This window comes from Arabidopsis lyrata, assembly GCF_000004255.2.
Source record: "Arabidopsis lyrata subsp. lyrata unplaced genomic scaffold ARALYscaffold_5, whole genome shotgun sequence".
In the NCBI taxonomy this organism is placed as follows: Eukaryota; Viridiplantae; Streptophyta; class Magnoliopsida; order Brassicales; family Brassicaceae; genus Arabidopsis; species Arabidopsis lyrata.
The window spans coordinates 10,745,563-10,764,827 of NW_003302551.1; the positions used below are offsets into that span (position 1 = coordinate 10,745,563).

Consider the following 19,265-nt stretch of genomic DNA (forward strand, 5'->3'; position numbering starts at 1 on the left):
TTCTTTGTTTTAATAAAGATATCTATACCGGATGACCATAGGAGATTCAATAATTAGTTCTCTCTGTTTAGCACTATTTAAATCGGGCCGTTTTTTTTGTCCGAAATTAAGCCCACTAAACGAATTCGGTATATTAACATTTTTAATTTTCCGATTTTTTTTACAGAATTTAATTAATTAGGCAATTACATTAATTTCATTAGAGGGCAAAAACGTAATTTCAATTTCTAAGAGCGAATGTGAGCAGTTTCGACTTCTCCTTTAATATATAAGATCCTTAGAAAAAAATATACAGCTAGTATAATAGATTTTTTAAAATAATATTTGTAATATTAATTAATTTTGACTATAATGTCACTGGAAGGCATTACCGTTGATTTGTCTGAATTAATTGATAAAGCAGTTAACGCTATGTTTATCATCGGCCAAATACAGATAATTTCATTTTTTTTTTTTTAATAAAGATATCTATACCGGATGACCATAGGAGATTCAATAATTAGTTCTCTTTGTTTAGCACTATTTAAATCGGGCCGTTTTTTTTTGTCCGAAATTAAGCCCACTAAACGAATTCGGTATATTAACATTTTTAATTTTCCGATTTTTTTTACAGAATTTAATTAATTAGGCAATTTCATTAAAGGAGGGCAAAAACGTACTTTCAATTTCTGAGAGCGAACGTGAGCAGTTTCGACTTCTCCTTTAATATATAAGACTAGGTTTTGGACCCACGCTACGCGTGGGTTTATTTGATATATTTTGGTGAAAATTATATACGATTGATGATAGTTTGTAAATTACTATTAAAGCAAAATTTTCTGTTCAAATGCACAATTATAAAAATCAATAATGTTTAAGAATAAAATCTTATCAAAAGAATCATGAATCAGTCTTATTTTCTCATATTCAATTGGCCGCCAACACCTATGTCTTCGTTTTCTCTTCACATTCATCGTTTCTTACTCTTCATATTACTTATTCCTTCTCGTCATCTACATTGTCAATTTTTCATGGCCGTCGTCACCGTTACTTTCCGCTTCTTCGTTATTCTCTTTCTCTTCCTCTTCCTCATTTTCTTCCTCATCCTCTCCATCTTCTTCTATGTAAAACATTTATTATTATGTGGTCAAAAATAAAGCAAGAAATTAAAACTTACTAATGTTAACCAAACATAGCTCCATAAGCCTATGAATTAACTACCCGAAACAACGTCGATCATTTGACCTTCTAAACCCGAAATTTGACGCCTATCTACCAAAAGTTCGTTCCACGTCTCCAGAATACTCTTACCAAATTTCAGATTATTCCGAGTACGTTTGGATATTCATGTCTCCAATTTGCTTGTTAGATCTGAAACTTTAGAAAAAATCTTCTCGAACAAGTTGAAGAAGCTTTCTTCTAAAAATCCGTTCAAATCTATATCTTACCATTAAATCTCAAAACAGTAATACCAGAAACCTCACCATCAAGTTTTAGCTACATATGAACCAAACGTTACCATAAAAAGGTCATGTTATAACTGTTTTCTCACTTTTCTTTTCCATGAATGATAATTCAAGTTTGTCTTATGGTATCACAATCGAACATCTTCTCACGAGAATGGCTTTCTCTCTATCTATCTCTCTCTCTCTCACTTGTCGCCAATCTATCAGCGTTTCTCTCTTTCTCCTTCATTTTTTACATGGAAAACAACCCTCTTTGTTACCTAGATTATGACGTCAATTGTTTATAACGCAAGGAAACTCTTATCAATTAAATGTATTACCTTTCTTACGTCTATTCAATTCCCTTTTTTGATTGAAATTGGTACTCCAATAATAACTTTTTCTACAATTTCAACACAAGTCTTTGTACCTTTTTGCCTAGTTAGATATCATCCAGCTGAAGTATATAAAACCTAAGTTAAAAAAACGTAATCACGTAAGAAGGTACCTTATTAGCCATAGTTGTATCCACTTGCATTTTAACGTAAAACAATTTTACCTATATTGGCCTAGATATCTTTCCCAAGAGAGATTTCTTGCATGGTCTTACATGTATGTTCCTCAACTTCCACCACCACCACCACTTCCTTAGATTTATTAGCCTGTGGCACTTTTTGGACACAAGCAATTGATGTTGAATTCGTTAGAACCACTAAATAAGCTTTCAAAATAATTTGTCTTAGAGTAACACACTTGTTTCCCAGCAAACCTCCTGCAACCTCCAAGACCAGAATAATTGCCTATTTTCTCATAACATTTTTGTTATTCAAGATCTCATAACATTTTTGTTATTCAAGACCAGCATAACCACCACATGTACTCAATTATTGATACTTTCACACATATATATACTCGATTTAAGATCCACACGTATTGAAACTTTTCAAACCAAAATCCTTAATGGTACAAAATTGTGAATTACTTGCAGAGAAAGCAACATGAACATGATCCCATATAAAACTAATAAAACATGTGTGCTTGTTGTTTACCCTTCTTCTTTAAAAGCAAAAAAATAACTCAAATAATCAAATCAAGGTCTTACGATTCATAACCGATATGAAAGAGTACAAATCGACCAATGATGCTTGTCATCGATCCTTCTTGTTCTTGAAACCCAAAATTTTTACGCAAACAACATCAAATCATATATAACATCATACACAAACACATGATTTACGGTTATCGAAAATATAAAACAGAAACAACCCGACAAAGAGAGAGAATATCTAGATGACTCCGGTTATTATTTATATTGAAAAGATCTAGAGTTAATCGAATATATCTTTTTTTGTTAATATTCTATTTTTTGTTGGAAAATTAGAAGATTAACAAAATAAGAATATAAGTTTAACGTATTTCATATATTGTTTTTCAAAAATTTACATTTTGTTTTCTTGTATATATTGCTTTTCTTATTTCCATATCTTGTTTTTCAAAAGTTTACATTTCTATTATTTACATATATAATATTTTTTTATATTTTCAAATATAAAAAAATATAGAAATATTTCTATATTTTCAAATATTTCTCTTATTGTTTTTATTTTCTTTTTTAAAAAACTCTAATATAGAAAATTATCATAATCAAAATATGTTAATTAATGACATGTCTAACCGCGATTGGTGGTTTTAAATTCCACGTGGACAGCTTCAGAAGCTTATAGCCTCGACTTTTATATAGTATAAAAAAATATAGAAATATTTCTATATTTTCAAATATTTCTCTTATTGTTTTTATTTTCTTTTTTAAAAAACTCTAATATAGAAAATTATCATAATCAAAATATGTTAATTAATGACATGTCTAACCGCGATTGGTGGTTTTAAATCCCACGTGGACAGCCTCAGAAGCTTATAGCCTCGACTTTTATATAGTATAGATTAAAAACATTGATTCACAAATTTAAATCGATAAACATCCATTAAACACATAATATGTAAACTTACTGTGATAACAAATTATTTAGCATATTAAACACATGATATATGTGTCAGTTTTAGAGTCTTTTTGTTGTTTCTAGAGTCTTTTTGAGTCTTTTCAGGTTTTTACACGTTCGAGACAAATTTGGATATAAAGAACCATTCTGGAGCTAAACCAGAGATTATGAACTAAAGGAACAAATTCGGTATCAGACCAAGGCATGAGTGTCGACCGACTCCCCGTGGTGTCGATCGACATCACACGCGGCCCAACAAAAATCTCGACAGTTTAAGAATTTTAAAACCCGAAGAATCAACCTAGAAGACTTTTCTATTTGCAGCTTTAGTCTCTGCACATTTTTTGAGACAATATAAATAGTTTTTAGAGTTTTTATTATTTATTATCTTGCATTAAGAAATCTTTGTAATTCTCTGAGCTTAAACCTTTTGGAAGATAATTGGAGAAAGCTACTTTCAGAGATTTCAAAACCCTATAGAGAGAGAAAATTTATTCTAAACTCTATTCTCTTTTGATTTCTTTTATGTAGTTTTATTCAATCATGTAGTTTGTTTCATTCATCATGTCTGAGTAATTCTCCTGTTAGGTTTGGAAATTCTCATTAGGGATTTAGATGAACTAGTAAATCGATTATTTGTTAGGATTAATCTATAGAGTTCTTCACCGTAGGTTGTTCTTAATGCTAGTTCTAAAGTAGCTAACTAGAACTTGATCATAGAATAATAGGTAGATTCGAGAGGTCATCTATTACTGGAACTATCTTAGGTGGGCAGAAATTGCTAGATACATTCGACAGGTGGTCTAGGAATATCTGTGAACATATCAAACATGATATTAATGCTAGTCTAATTCTAGGAGTTTATATTCGAGAGGTGAAACTTCCTGATATTAGGTTTACTAGTCAATACATACGAGAGGTGGTTGGCTATACATTATTTTTTGAGTTCTAGAACGGTTCGATAAATAATCCTAACTAATTTGCTAGTTTACTATTAGTTTATTTCATGAGAATTTCCCTAAACCTTACGCTTTAATCTATTTGAATCTACACCTGATTAATTGCTTGTTTTATTTTAATTTGCTTATTATTTTATTTAGCATAATTTTGAGATTGCTACCTTATTATCTGAACAAGAGAACTTTGTGAAATTCGACCCTAAAGTACTGAAATTGATCTCTTATTTGAGAAAGTAGTCTTAGGTCTAATTTGACTCACATCAATATATATATATATATATATATATATATATATATATATATATATATATATATAATGCTAACATAATAATGAACTGAAAGACCCCGATCCGGACTACCTAAATCCGAATAGAATCCCTCCGAACGGATCACTAAGTGGTCCGATCCTTAGCCAAATTTTATTGTTCATTCTTTAAGATAATTCATTTAAATTATTTTGTGATTCAGTACTTAGAGTCGTTATGCAATCTTAGAGTAAAACAAACAGTAGGATACTTTATTAGATAAGTAAAGGATTCGATACAACTTATGAGTTTTCATATAAGCTATTACAAGTTATATATTCGATCCTATTCTACCCGATTCATCACCACCCATCTTCCCGGCCATGAGTCTCTCGCGCCTAAGCCAAATCCTTCCCACGAACACCATCCTTTCCTGAAAACAACAAGGCATAAGTAACCGATTTTTACTTAGTGGATGCAAGTCCATGCAATGCACTATACGCCCTTATAATCTTTTGGTCCCAAACACGGATCGGAGGGAGGAAGTAAGCGCATCAGTTCGGCCTAGAATCGGTATATCCTTGCGGATCCGCCAATTCCTTGCCGAGCCGCATCCCCGTCTCAACAAAACCGTTACTCCATACGAAGTATGCACGATATGAATATGCTCATGAATGACTAAGCCGATCAACGAACTAATCAAACACCCCACAATATTCTAGCCCTTAGATCATCCGCAACTCCGGAGATCGTAGTCTCCGACACATTACCACGGCTTTACACCCACCTTCACTACACGGGTTCGTTCGGTGAATGACCCGTGTTGCCTCTCTCGATCGCCGATAGAACGCTCGGCTCCGCAAACTCTCCTTTTAACCGTATTTCCCTCGGCAAATGCCTTAGAGTTTTCTCTGGATTTTTAGGTGTTTGCGTGTGTGTAGAAATAAACGAAACGCCTTCTATTTATAGTTTTTCGGATAAAACCGTTTTTCCCCAATGGTGCCCGTTCGGTGAAAAACGCTCGTTCGTATGTGTTCGCCGAAACCGCTCATTCACACTTGTTCGACCAAACCGTTTACCCATGTCTCTTCAGCCAGCGTATGTAACCGTCAACCCAACCACCTCACTACCTTCCCACCCGACCAGCTGACCCAGCTAGACTATCACTCGACCAGCTGACCTTCACTCCGTCCAGCTTAGGTGAGCTACCGAGCAGCTGGTCCAGCTAGTCGAGCTGGTTAGCTCGACACTTCTAGCTCATTTCAGCTTGTTATGCACTTCGGAAGCCATTCTATCCGCTTCCCTTAGACTTAGTCCAAGATTTCCAGTCTTCCTCGAACCAAGTCTTCCCCGGCGATCCTATTGAGGATCGCGGGTGTTACATTAACTATCTAAAACTATAACTGATTTGTTACCGGAAATTTGACCGTAGCTATTGTCGGAATCTCTACAGGGAAATGCGAGGAACTTGCGAGGCACTTCGCCTATGTTGCTAATCCCTCGCAAATTTGTGACGACGGAGTCTTCCGTTGCAAATGTGCGAGTGCTTTGTGAGGAACCTACTATTACCGCTATATCCCTCGCAATTCCGTCGAAAATTTGCGTGGGATAAGCGACGTTCTTATCCATAGAAATATTTACGATGGATTTGCGAGTAATGTCGAGTTAGGTGAACATATTTTAAATGAACGTAACTACTTTGTTGGTAGATGAAAAAGGTAGGTGAAAGTCCCTATAAAAATCCTAGTAAATATATGATTCCTAGCAATTCCCTTGTAAATATAGGTAGCAATTCCCTAGCAAAAAAACATTTTGTGCCTATAAATAGCAAGCATATGTGATTCAAAAATAATAACTCAAAACAAAAAAAAATCTTATCCTTCCAATCTACTTATAAAAAAAAAAATTTAGAAAAAAAAAACTTGTCTAGTTTGGTAGAAAAGGGGATGCGGCTCGGTAGTATCTCGTGAATTGGAAGATATCCGAGACTCGACCAAACTGATTCGCATGCTACCTCTCTATCAAACGATTGTGAAAAAAAAAACTCACAGAAAAGAAAATGTCGGAGAGCATGAGATCTACACATTGTGAAAATGGATGTACAACCATAGAGATCCAGCAGCCGGTGATGTGACGAGAGAGTTTTACAAGGGATTGCGCGGTTTCATGTATCAAGCGACAAACGAACCATTTGCTCGTGAGAACGGTACAATGTTCTGCCCATGTCATAAGTGCCTCAACGATAAATATTTGGATGTTCTTATTCTATGTATACTCAGGGTCTAGTACTCCAGTCACATCAGGAAATGCTCATGACTAAATATTGGATTGACATCATTTGAACAAAATCTCAAGAGTTTTCCTATCAAAAGAAAAAAAAGATAGCACAAATTGAAGAGCTATTTAAGTCAACACTTTTAGATCTTCTGTCATTGATATATTCATTTAAGAAAAATAGTCGTTTCTTGAAATTCTTGGTATGACTAACATCTCAAAGGCCTATTACTTGAAAATCACTTGAAAAAACTTGCATTAATGTTATCAATTTACCATAAGGTACAAAAAGAAAAGAAAAAAAACAATATAATAAGTCGTAAATGAACCATAAAACGTAATAATAAAAAAAGACTCAATATAAAATTACTAAACTAATAAAAGTTTAGCTAGCAAACAACTAAACTACAACACAAATAAATTTTCTCATTATCATTATCAAGACCACTAATAAAAGAAAAAATTAAAACAAAAGGAGTAAAATGAAATCCGTTAAAAGTAGAATTGATGGAGGATCTCATGCATGAAGAATATATATTTTTTTCATTTAATTTTGCTAATTTTCATTTTAAATAATGTAGAAAACACATGTCATTTTCTTGTGTGATGATGTGACACTCATATGGATCGGAGAGAGTTAACCAACTTTCACATATATGACCCAAACTAAACCGATAATCCATTGTGTTTTTTTTTTTTAATATTAATTATTAATTAATAATATATAGATATGTAATCGTCCCCGATATTGATGTTGCATAGTTGCATGGAAACTCTCTTCGAGGTCCATTTCCCGTTTCCGAAACGTTTCGGAAACGGAAACTCTTCGAAAACACAAAAAACGTCACAGAAACGTGTTTTCTAAAAATCTATGTTTGGAAACACGATGGAAACTCACGTTTCTAAAATAGAAACACGACAAATCCTTTTTATTGACTTTGGAAACTTAATAAATTAAAGTTGAAAAGATTTAGATTTATAATACATATAACTAATCTTGGAAGACTCTTGAGTTTTAAGATCTTTTTATCGACAAGCTAGATTTGGAGGCATCTTTGTATGATCTACGATGAAACTAATGAAAATGAGAATGAAAATGTTGGTCTAAATTAAATATTTGAACTTGAACCTTTTAATCATTTTTATTTTAGAATTTTAGTTAACCTATTTAATATTTGATATTTTGGACTTGTATTATTTAATTAAACCATTTTTTATAGTTTTATGTTAATGTTATATATATATATATATATTATATATGTGTACACTATACGTTTCCAAAACGTTTCCAATACCTAATTATAGAAAAAAATCCTTTTCCATACTACATAGTTGCATTTGCCATTTACACGTTTGGTTTCTTTTTCTTTCATTTACTTTTCTAATAAATTAATTAATGTAAAACTAAATTTAATTTTCTCTAATACTATAATCATATTTTCTAAAGAGTAAAAGAAGCTGCTCATCGTGTTATAAGGTACTTAAAAGGAGACCCATGCCGTGGCCTTTTTTGTTCCTTCTCACTCTGAGATACGTTTACAAGCTTTCTCGGATGCAGACTGGGGCACATGTCAAGATACAAGACGGTCTACCACAGGGTTTTGTGTTTTTTTTTTGGAGATTCTTTGATTTCCTGGAAGGCCAAGAAGCAACAAACGGCCTCACGCAGTAGTGCAGAGTCAGAATAAAGAGATTTAGCTGACACTACCTGTGAATTGCTTTGGTTTAAGCAAATTGTTGAAAGATCTTCATGTTCAGGTTACTGGTCCTGCCAAGATTTATTGTGACAGCACAACATCGATTAATATTGCATCCAACTCTGTTTTTCACGAATGCACAAAGCACATTGAGATTGACTGTCACATAGTCCGTGATAAATTGAGAGCTGGTTCTTGAATCTTATGCATGTCACCACAGATAACCAGTTGGCTGATTTGTTTACAAAGGCATCCCAAGACATTCAAGCTTCTCATGTCAAGATATGCATTTTCAAGTCTCTTTTTTCCGGTTTGAAGAATTCGACTTGAGGGAGGGATGTTAGAGTATATACTTGTATATATAGTTTTATACCGATTAATACGTGTAATCTTATTTACTATATATACTGAGATGCAATAACATTAATACTTTAATGAGAAATACAAACTTTAAATTCTCTCTCTAATCTAACATGAATGGATTTTTTTTTGTCTTCAGCATAACTTGCCTTCAAAACTAGAGGAAACAATATTCAAGATGAAATCTAATTCCACATTATCTTTGACTCAGGCTCCGTTGAAATTCATATGATTGTTACATTACCGCTTCTCCTCCTAGAATAGCTCCCTCAGCTCCAACATTCAATGGACACGATTATCATACATCTTCATCTATTATGCATGTCATTCTTCATCTTAAACAGTCAAGCTCCTTTACCACCACCACCGCAACTCACATCTCCAAAGAAGTCAAACCATGCATAAAGGTTTCCACTTCACTATAGTCTTTGAGATATTTAGATCAAGACCAGCATAAGACGTCATCTCAAGACAAAACGAAGTAACAATTTCTGCTTATAATTTTACAAACCTGTCAAGAGAGTACATCAAAATGAGTAACCAACTATTCTAGGAGTAAATCATGTACTTCTTGGCTTTAGGAATGTTATGAGACCTCTTGAACGAATCTCATGGATACCTTTGGTTCTTTCTTAAGGTTTGGTTATGTCTTTTTCATTGTAATCGACAACTCAAGAAAAAAAAAAAAAGGGATTTTGTTACTGCACATCATAAATTAGGTTTCCTCAAAGCCAAATACTTTTAAAGAGAAACATACACTTTGACATGACCAGTTAGCTTCATAAAAGTTATCACTCAAGGTGTAAACCATTAAAGCAATAGTGAAATATTACTTACTTATAAGAGTATTGTTTTTTGAAGGAAGCTTCAATTCCACCACTTAGAAAGAAAAGTGAAAGCATTAAGCATCAATAATGAAATCAACAGAACATGAGCCAAAACCCACAAGAAATAATATATATTTTCTTTTTAGAAGGGGGCTGAAACCAGTTTACTCTCTTCAGCTAGCTGTTGGGTTACGCCTTAGAAAGAACAAAACTTGATTTCTCACAGAACAGCTCATATCGAGAATAGTTACTCTCATGGGATCGATTGTGGATCAAAACCGAAGCCTTTTCGTCTTTCCCTGCGCTAGTACGAAGTCAGGACATCTAGAAACTTATCGTAAAATCGGTCAAAGCACCGGAAAGAAAAGGAGCTTGGTATAAGCGAGTTGCCACAAGAAGAAGTTGGTGGATACGGATTCTCTCTTCAAGAGATGAAACAAACAGTTTTCACAATTCTGCTCAGGTGATCGGCTTGTCTTGAGGCATTGAATGGAATCCCTGACATTGTATATCAAAATTGCTACCTCAAATACATGCAACGGTGAAGATAGTCTTTATGTCAACAACTGCAAACAGAGGAGCAAACCAAAGCTAATAAACCCACCAATCTCATATGTCTTGATTAATGATTATAATTTATGGAGAATTACTATATTTATCTTCATGATATACATAGAGAAGGATCTCAAAAGCAATAAATAGAGAGATTTAGATTATTCGAGTTCTAATCAACCAAATACGACACAAGTTTTTCCCCAAAATCAGAAGTAGGGTCAGATTCATGCTAAAAAAAGTACTAAACGAATTTAGAAATTTCTTAATCTCAATTTCCGCCAAATGTAATAGTCACGGAGAAACGAGCACACAAATTATTATTATTATTATTATTTTTTTTTTTGAGCAAAGAGCACACAAATTAAGGGATATATAGCAGAATTAAAATAGTACGTTGCAGCATCACTCACGGCGAGCCATTTCTCTTCATCTTCTGCTCCATCTGCGATCATCTCCTGCTCCGTCTTCTTTAAATTTCAATCTCGATCTCTCTGACTTTCATGTTTTTATTCAGAAATAAATGTTGGAAAAAATTAAAGCTGAATTTTATTAATGAAATCTTCTTATTGGAAGATAAAAAGCTTATATGTGAGATTCAAAAGAGCTAAAAAAACTGAGGTGTCAGATCATGAGAGAAATATAATATCGGGTTAAGAATTTTGAATCTCTCATTAGAAACCAATAAAGCATTTTAGACATCTGTTTTCGGTTCAAGAAAGTTTCAATAAGATTTTTTGGGTTTATATAACTAGGTCAAACATATTGTTTTATTTTGTTATTGATTATTGCAATTTCTGTATCAAAAGTTTTTTTTACCATATTTTCGAATTTTTATTTATTTTTCATACCTCAAATCAAAAGTTAAGTTCGAGTCATACATAAAATATATTATCGTATTAATTCAAACCTCAACAAAACATTAGTTCAAATTAATTACATAAACTTATAATTTTGTGCATAATCATACCTCTATCGCCATAGTGGCAAAGCACTATTAAATCTTGACGACATGGACATCATGTGTGAAACGACGTGGATGCCATATCGTAATGTTACTAAGTCTTTTAAACTATGTGCAATGGAGGTGTTGAATAAATAATTCAACAGTTGAATCCTTGCAATGAAGGTGTTGAAAATGAAAAAAAACTGACGTGGATTCAACTCAGTTGAAAGTATTCAACATGTTGAAACCAAAAATATGGGACCACAAATGACACATGTTCTTTTTTTATTGGATATTGAAATTTTCAATCTCACCCTAACTATTTAACATCAATTATTATATATTAAACTAAGGGAGATTCACAAAAATGCCCCTTTTTCAATACCCCTTTTCAAAAATGCCCCCTTTGTATGTCCATTTTTAAAAATACCCCTTTTTATGTACAAAATGACTAAATTACCTTTCTTTTAATAAAAGATATCATAAATATATAAGGAAATATAACAAAATTAGGTCCACAAAATACAAAAATATTTTTTGGCGAGAAAAGTGATCCCGCAATTTTTCTCGCCAAAACACTTGTAAAAACATTTGTCTGATTCCAAAAACGGAAAGACCGACACGGATGACGGAATTACGGCATATTAGTCTATGCAATGTGGGTTATAAAATTATTTCGAAGATTCTTTGTCAAAGACTTAAAACGGTTTTACCAAAACTCATTTCGGAAACACAATCAGCTTTTGTCCAAGGACGATTGATTTCAGATAATATACTTATTGCACAAGAGATGTTTCATGGGTTGAGAACTAACCCGACATGTAAACAAAAATTTATGGCCATTAAAACTGATATGAGTAAAGCTTATGATAGGGTGGAATGGATTTTCGTTGAGAAGGTTCTAAGAAAACTAGGTTTCTGTGAAAAATGGATTAACTGGATAATGTGGTGCATTACAAGAGTTCAATATAGAGTGCTACTTAATGGGCAACCTAGAGGACTAATTGTACCAGAAAGGGGATTACGACAAGGAGACCCGCTATCCCCTTATTTATTTATCCTTTGTACAGAGGTGCTAATTGCGAATATTCGGAAAGCAGAAAGGGAACAACTAATTACAGGTATTAAGATAGCAAAAGCAAGCCCTTCGGTTTCACATTTGTTATTTGCGGATGATAGCTTATTCTTTTGTAAGGCAAATAAGGACGAATGTGAGGTAATATTGGGGATTCTAAAGAAGTATGAAATGGTTTCAGGACAGCAGATTAATTTTTTAAAATCTTCGATTCAGTTTGGACATAAGGTAGATGAGGATATCAAGGAGGAAATCAAATCTACCTTGGGAATCACTACTATTGGTGGGATGGGTTCTTATCTTGGTTTGCCAGAGAGTTTGGGTGGATCTAAAACAAAAAATTTCTCTTTTGTCAGAGATAGATTGCAAACAAGAATTAACGGATGGTCGGCAAAATTTTTATCAAAAGGTGGGAAAGAGGTGATGATTAAATCGGTAGCTGCAGCATTACCAACTTATGTTATGTCGTGCTTCAGACTACCGAAAACAATCACTTCTAAATTTACTAGTGCGGTTGCTAAATTTTGGTGGAGTTCAAATGGAGATTCGAGAGGTATGCACTGGATGGCTTGGAACAAGTTGTGCAATAGTAAATCGGAAGGAGGGTTAGGTTTTCGGAATGTAGACGACTTTAATTCAGCCCTGTTAGTTAAACAATTATGGCGGTTGATTACGGTTCCAAATTCTCTTTTTGCGAAGGTGTTTAAAGGGCGGTATTTTCGGAAATCCAATCCCTTGGAAAATATAAAATCATATTCCCCATCATATGGATGGCGTAGTATTTGTTCAGCTAGATCTCTGGTTAATAAAGGACTTATTAAAAGGGTCGGATCTAGGAAATCCATCTCAGTTTGGGAGGATCCCTGGATTACAGCTCAATTCCCGAGACCAGCAAAGAGTAATGGTTCACCTGTTGATTCATTGTTAAAAGTTAATAGTCTTATAGATAGTCGGTCGAATTTTTGGAATATTACTCTCTTAGAGGAGCTCTTTGATCCAGAAGATATCGCCATCATAAGTGCCCTACCTGTGGGTGCGCCAACTAAGGAGGATACATTGGGTTGGCATTTTACAAAATCCGGAAAATAAATAGTCAAATCAGGATATCATACCGCTCGGTTAGAAAATTTGGAGACAAATTTCTCATTGATTGGACCAGACATCAAACCGTTAAAAGCACATTCTTGGCAAGTGCATTGTCCACCTAAGATACGTCATTTCTTATGGCAAATTTTAACGGGTTGTGTACCAGTTACGGAAAATTTGCGGAGAAGGGGAATTGATTGTGATACAGGTTGTGCTAGATGTGGCGAACTAGTGGAAACAATCAATCATACACTCTTTCAGTGCCACCCGGCACGACAGGTTTGGGCACTCTCTCAGATTCCTACGGCAATGGGAATTTTTCCAACAGAATCTATTTTTGTGAATTTGGACCATTTATTTTGGAGAATATCTTCAGAATTTGACTCTTCAGCCTTTCCATGGATTATCTGGTATATATGGAAAGCAAGGAATGAAAAAATATTTGAAAATATTGATAAAGATCCGTTAGAGGTATTACGGTTAGCGGAAAAAGAAGCACAATTGTGGCAGTCAGCCCAAATTGAGCTTCATCATGAAAATCATGGTACTGTGGAATTGGTAAATCGCTCTCAAGTGGGGAATACTTCACTTGACTCGAATTTTTCTGGTTATCGTTGCTTTGTGGATGGATCGTGGAAAGAAAGTGATAAGTTCTCCGGTACAGGATGGTTCTGTACATCATCAAACGGAGAGCCGCCAACCATGGGAGCTGCAAATCTCCGTCGAAGTTTATCTCCATTACATACCGAGTTCGAGGCCCTTCTCTGGGCGATGAAGTGTATGATTGGTGCAGATAATCAAGAGGTAGAGTTCCTTACAGACTGTTCTGATCTGGTGAAGATGGTGTCTTCTCCAACCGAATGGCCGGCGTTTTCAGTGTACTTGGAGGAATTTCAGAGCGACAAGGAAGAATTCTCAACCTTCTCTTTATCTTTAATTTCTCGTAATGCTAATGTAAAAGCGGATCATCTGGCACGAAAAGTTCGTACAGAACCGCTTCATATCACATTTGTAAACAACATTCCCCAGGAATGGCTCTTTTGAGCTCTAATTAATTTCGGACGACAAAAAAAAAAAAAAAATTCCCATAAAATTTTTTTTTTGCGGGAAAAGTGATTCCGCATATTTTTTGGCGTTGAATTTTTGGCGGGAAAAATTTACAAGGTATTTTAAAGGTTTTTTGCAGGGTATTTATAAGGTTTTACAATGTATTTTAAAAGGTTTTACAACGTATTTATAAAGTATTTATAAGAAATTATAAGATTTTACAAGCTATTTTATAAGGTTTTACAAGTTATAAGGTTTTACAAGTTTTTTATACGGTTTTACAAGTTATAAATACCTTATAAAACCTTATAAGTACCTTGTAAAACCTTTTAAAATACATTGTAAAACTTTACAAAACACTTGTAAATACTCCGTAAAACCTTTAAAATACCTTGTAAAATTTTCCCGCCAAAAAAATTTCTGAATCACTTTTCCCGCAAAAAAAAATTTTTGGCGGGAAAAATTTTTACGGGAAAATTTTACAAGGTATTTAAAAGGTTTTTACAAGTGTTTTGGCGGGAAAATTGAGGGATCACTTTTCCCGCCAAAAAATATTTTGTATTTTGTGGACCTAATTTTGTTTCAAATAAGGGTAAAATAGTCATTAAAAATTAAAAGAGGGCAAACTTAAAAATGGACTCTCAAAAGGGGCATTTTTGAAAAGAGGTATTGAAAAAACGGCATTTTTAACAATTTCTCTTAAACTAATTTATTTATTTATATTTTTTATATCAAAATTCATCATATTTTTTTCTCTATAAATAGATACTTGTTTCATTTGATTTGGAATTGAAAAATAAAAGTTTATTTTACTATAATTCTATTTATTAAATAAACCATTGGAAATGTTAAAAATTAAATAGATGTTGAATATTAGGTGGAAGAGAGAGAAGATGATGTGGAATGTTAAAAAATGAAAAAGGAGGGTGTTGAATAAATTTAGCATTGCATATAATCTTACATTGGATAATCTAAGTTTTTTTTATTAGATAATCTTATAGATTTACACATCCACGTATAATGTAATACATATATTAAACATCACTTTTTCTTTTTACCGATTTTTGATGTCATTTTAGAGTTAAATTTTTCCTAACATCTGAATATAGAGATTTCCAAATTTTTGTGTAAATTGAAAATATAGAACTTCAAATATAGATAAAAATAAATTAAAGATCTCTATCTTGAGATGTAGGCATGATCACAGTTATGGTTATAACGGTTACGGTTTATTAACCACCGGTTACGGTTATAAATATTCTCTAACTGTAATCTTAACCACTATATATACAGTTAAAACAGGTACAGTTAAATACGATTACAGTTACATACGGTTATGATTATTTAATGATGATAATACAGTTAATATCAGAGGTGAAATCTTACGCATTACTTGACTTTTATACTTCTTTTAATAAGATGAAAAAGTAGATTGTAGACAAATTTTCTTCATTTCGAGCAAAGTATCATTACAACACATTTTGTTTGAGAAAAAAACTATTTTTTCTAATGTACCTTTTCCATTTTTGGTATCTTTATTCGAACATTCGATATTTTTCTTTACATTATACATAGTTACAATTATATTTTTATGGTTTTAATTGTGCGGTTAACTATGCGTTTAATCGTGTGGTTAACCGTATGGTTAACTAACAGTTTTGATATAGTAACGGTTAATTAACGGTAATGGTTAACGTATTTTTTAACCGTAACTAATCTATTTTTACGGTTAACGGTTACGGTTTTAACCGTTTTATATAGTTACGGTCTTGTAACGGTTTAGAAACGGTCTAGTTACGGTCCAAAATACAGTTACAGTTAGATTTTGGTCATGCCTATTGAGATGGTCTAAGTCTCCTTACCAAAGAAAAATTGTAAATGGTTGTTATTATTTAAAACATTAAATTAATATATATATATATATATATATATAATATAAATATATGTAAATATGAGATGAACTCATAATTTTATTATAATGCTCTAACACAAAACTAAAACGGTACCCTTGGTTTAATGACTTACTTCATGCGACATGAAACATAAAGAGAACTTACATAAATTAATATAAGTTACTAAAAAGAAGCGGTTGATGGTTTATAATACTTTATTATTTCGGGGGTTTACTTTGGTCTCTTACCATCCATTGAAGTACAAATGTTGGTGGTTTTCCACGACTTCTAGTAAAGTAAATCCCATCTTCTTGTGCAGTCCATGAACGTAGCTGACTACATCGAAAAGTAGCGGCTGATCTATATACTTGAATATCATAATAATAATCCAGATTATTTTTAGACCTATACGATATATAACAATTATATTCTTGCCTTTTGAAACTGATGAAAGGTTCTGTGATTATAATGATAAATTTCGAGGTAGCATTTCTTAATTGTTGGATTCCCATATCAAAGCTTGGGTTTTTGGAACGACAATGAACTTGGAGAGATATACCAGGAGGGAGGTGGTTATGAATTTCTACATGATTATCTGTGCAAGCAGAGAGAAAACTATCTCATTATAATATGCTTTAGAAATAGAAATGTAAGCATGGTAACATTCAATCCAATTTATTTGGGTTAAGATTTATTTAGAACATATTTGAAGAAACTTATCAGTTCTAAAGCCGGTAACACAAACATTCATCTTTCATATGGATATACATGGAGAAAACAGACCAATATTATAAGAGACTATGCGGTAGTATGATAGGCCTCATCATAAGCCATTTAAATGTGATAAAAAGTTTGTAAAGAAAACCATAAAAACTTCAACGTCTAGCTGTCCTCCTTGTTTTGGAGAACCTCTCTCATTGACATTAATTCTTTTACGACTTCACTCATTGTTCGCCGGTACTTTGTCGAAGATTCTTCACAACACCTAAGTCTCAACTCTAATAAGCACTCAACCATGGGGAAACCAACTCTGAGACCACTTTGAAGAATCGATTCATATGCATGTCCAATACTCGTTCTGGCACTACAGACTTGGTGTAGCTGTGGAGGGTAAAGTTTTCCATATTCTGCACCATAATTTATATATTGAAACAAGACAGTATTGGAGTAATAATAGAATATACTAATTTCTTCATCCAATTTTATATGTATGAAGCCAAGCTGAGTTGGTTAAGGAAGGAATCCTTGCCGAATTTCAAGAGGAGCCAAGCTAGACCAAAGTCACTAACATGGGCAGTCAAATCACCATCTAGAACGACATTTCTTCGTTTAAGATCGCAATGAGCTATAGGATCATGACAATGAACATGGAGATAGTCCAAAACAGAAGCCACGTCTATACTAATGTTGAGTCTTTCCAAAGAGATTGCGAGTCAAGGTTCCATTAGGAATGAACTTGTAAACTAGAGCTCTAAAATCATTTCCTTCAAAATCAACACTCGAACAGGCAGTAATTATAACAAACTTTACAAGGTTGCTATACCAAGACATATAAATAGTAAAACAATGTAGATTGGGTTATTGGTTTGGGTTAAAGAAAAGCTTGAATGGTTTTTGCATGGATTCTCATTATGTTTAGATAAGTTGGTTCGGTTGGGTTAAAAGGCTCATCCCTAACTTTTCTCAAACAATTTTTGTATTTCTTTGCATTCTAAAAATAGCTAGTCATAATGTTTTTATTTTATCACATTTTATTCAGAAATTTCATTTACAATATTGAAAAGGGATCGGAGGCATTTCACGTACTATCCTTCTTTCTCCCTTTCCTTTACAATTAGTTGAAAATCACACGAAAGTCGCTCAATAACTTGCGTAACAAGAACAAAATGGATTACGAAACACTAGAGATCGAAGACCCAAATGATCTTAACATTCCCGTTGATGATAACTACTTAGTGGAGCCAGGTTGGGCTGCATTCTTCTCCCTCCTAGCCGTGTACGCCATCTTATTTTCCATCGACAATTTAGCTTTTTGTCAGGCCAACTTCTTAATCCAATCTATATCCGTCTCCTCCTCCTCTGCTGAATCGGTGTGGATTGTATATTTCTTTGTGAAGAAACCTAGCTTTAGGTGTTCTATCTCTTATGAACGCGAATATGTGTCGGCCAATCTTGGTCCCCTGAAAAGTGCCATTTTAAATGTATCTCACAACCAACGTTCCAATGGTCACACAGATTTTTTTGTCGCTTTCGAGGCTGAGACTGAGGATATTGGACCCGCCAATGGAGGCGACGTTTTTTCAGGTGTCCACAATCTTAATATTACACTCCTCATGAAGCACAAACAATTTGCAGCGAACAACAAACCAGGACATTTGATTGTTCAGTGTAGAAATCTTACCGTTGTGTTCTCATCGGATATGAAGTCGGGAACAATGCTCGGTGAAAAGAAGATTGAATGTCACTCATCTTTTCTAAATTTGAAAGAGCTTTTTCCTAATTGATGTTCTTATAGATTTTTCATGGTATTATTATTAACTACTACAGTTTCAAGTAAATACATCCCAAGCCATTGTTATCAAAATCATTTGTTAGATTTACACTGATTACTAGATATATGGATGAACAAGATTCAACACATCATGTTACAAGTAAAAGTTAAAATATTTTGATAGAAATCGTTACATACCAAAATAATTGAATTTGGTTGCTACTTTTCTCGTATATAGTAAGATTAATACTTTCTTTCTTTTTTTGCCAAGCCAGTACGTATACAATTAACAACATTAAATCATCAAAACGAGATTTTGCTAGAAGAAAACATTATGCTATATCTTTATCCACATGTCAATATATAAATAAAATGAATAGAAAAAAATTACGA

At 33.3% G+C, this 19,265-nt stretch overlaps 1 protein-coding gene and 1 long non-coding RNA gene across 2 annotated transcripts; one reads left to right on the forward strand and one right to left on the reverse strand.

Annotated features, from left to right (window-relative positions):
• Positions 1-9,766: 9,766 nt before the first annotated feature.
• On the reverse strand, positions 9,767-11,045 carry LOC9311717. Its single transcript, XR_002331966.1, has 2 exons — positions 10,732-11,045; positions 9,767-10,349 (listed from the first exon to the last, which is right to left on the reverse strand). It is a non-coding gene; the product is annotated as an uncharacterized LOC9311717 (long non-coding RNA).
• Positions 11,046-17,903: 6,858 nt separating this feature from the next.
• LOC9313395 lies at positions 17,904-19,219 on the forward strand. The gene has a single exon (XM_002875603.2). It carries the CDS (start codon positions 18,268-18,270, stop codon positions 18,883-18,885), a length of 618 nt encoding a protein of 205 aa, XP_002875649.1. The 5' UTR covers positions 17,904-18,267; the 3' UTR covers positions 18,886-19,219.
• Positions 19,220-19,265: the final 46 nt, after the last annotated feature.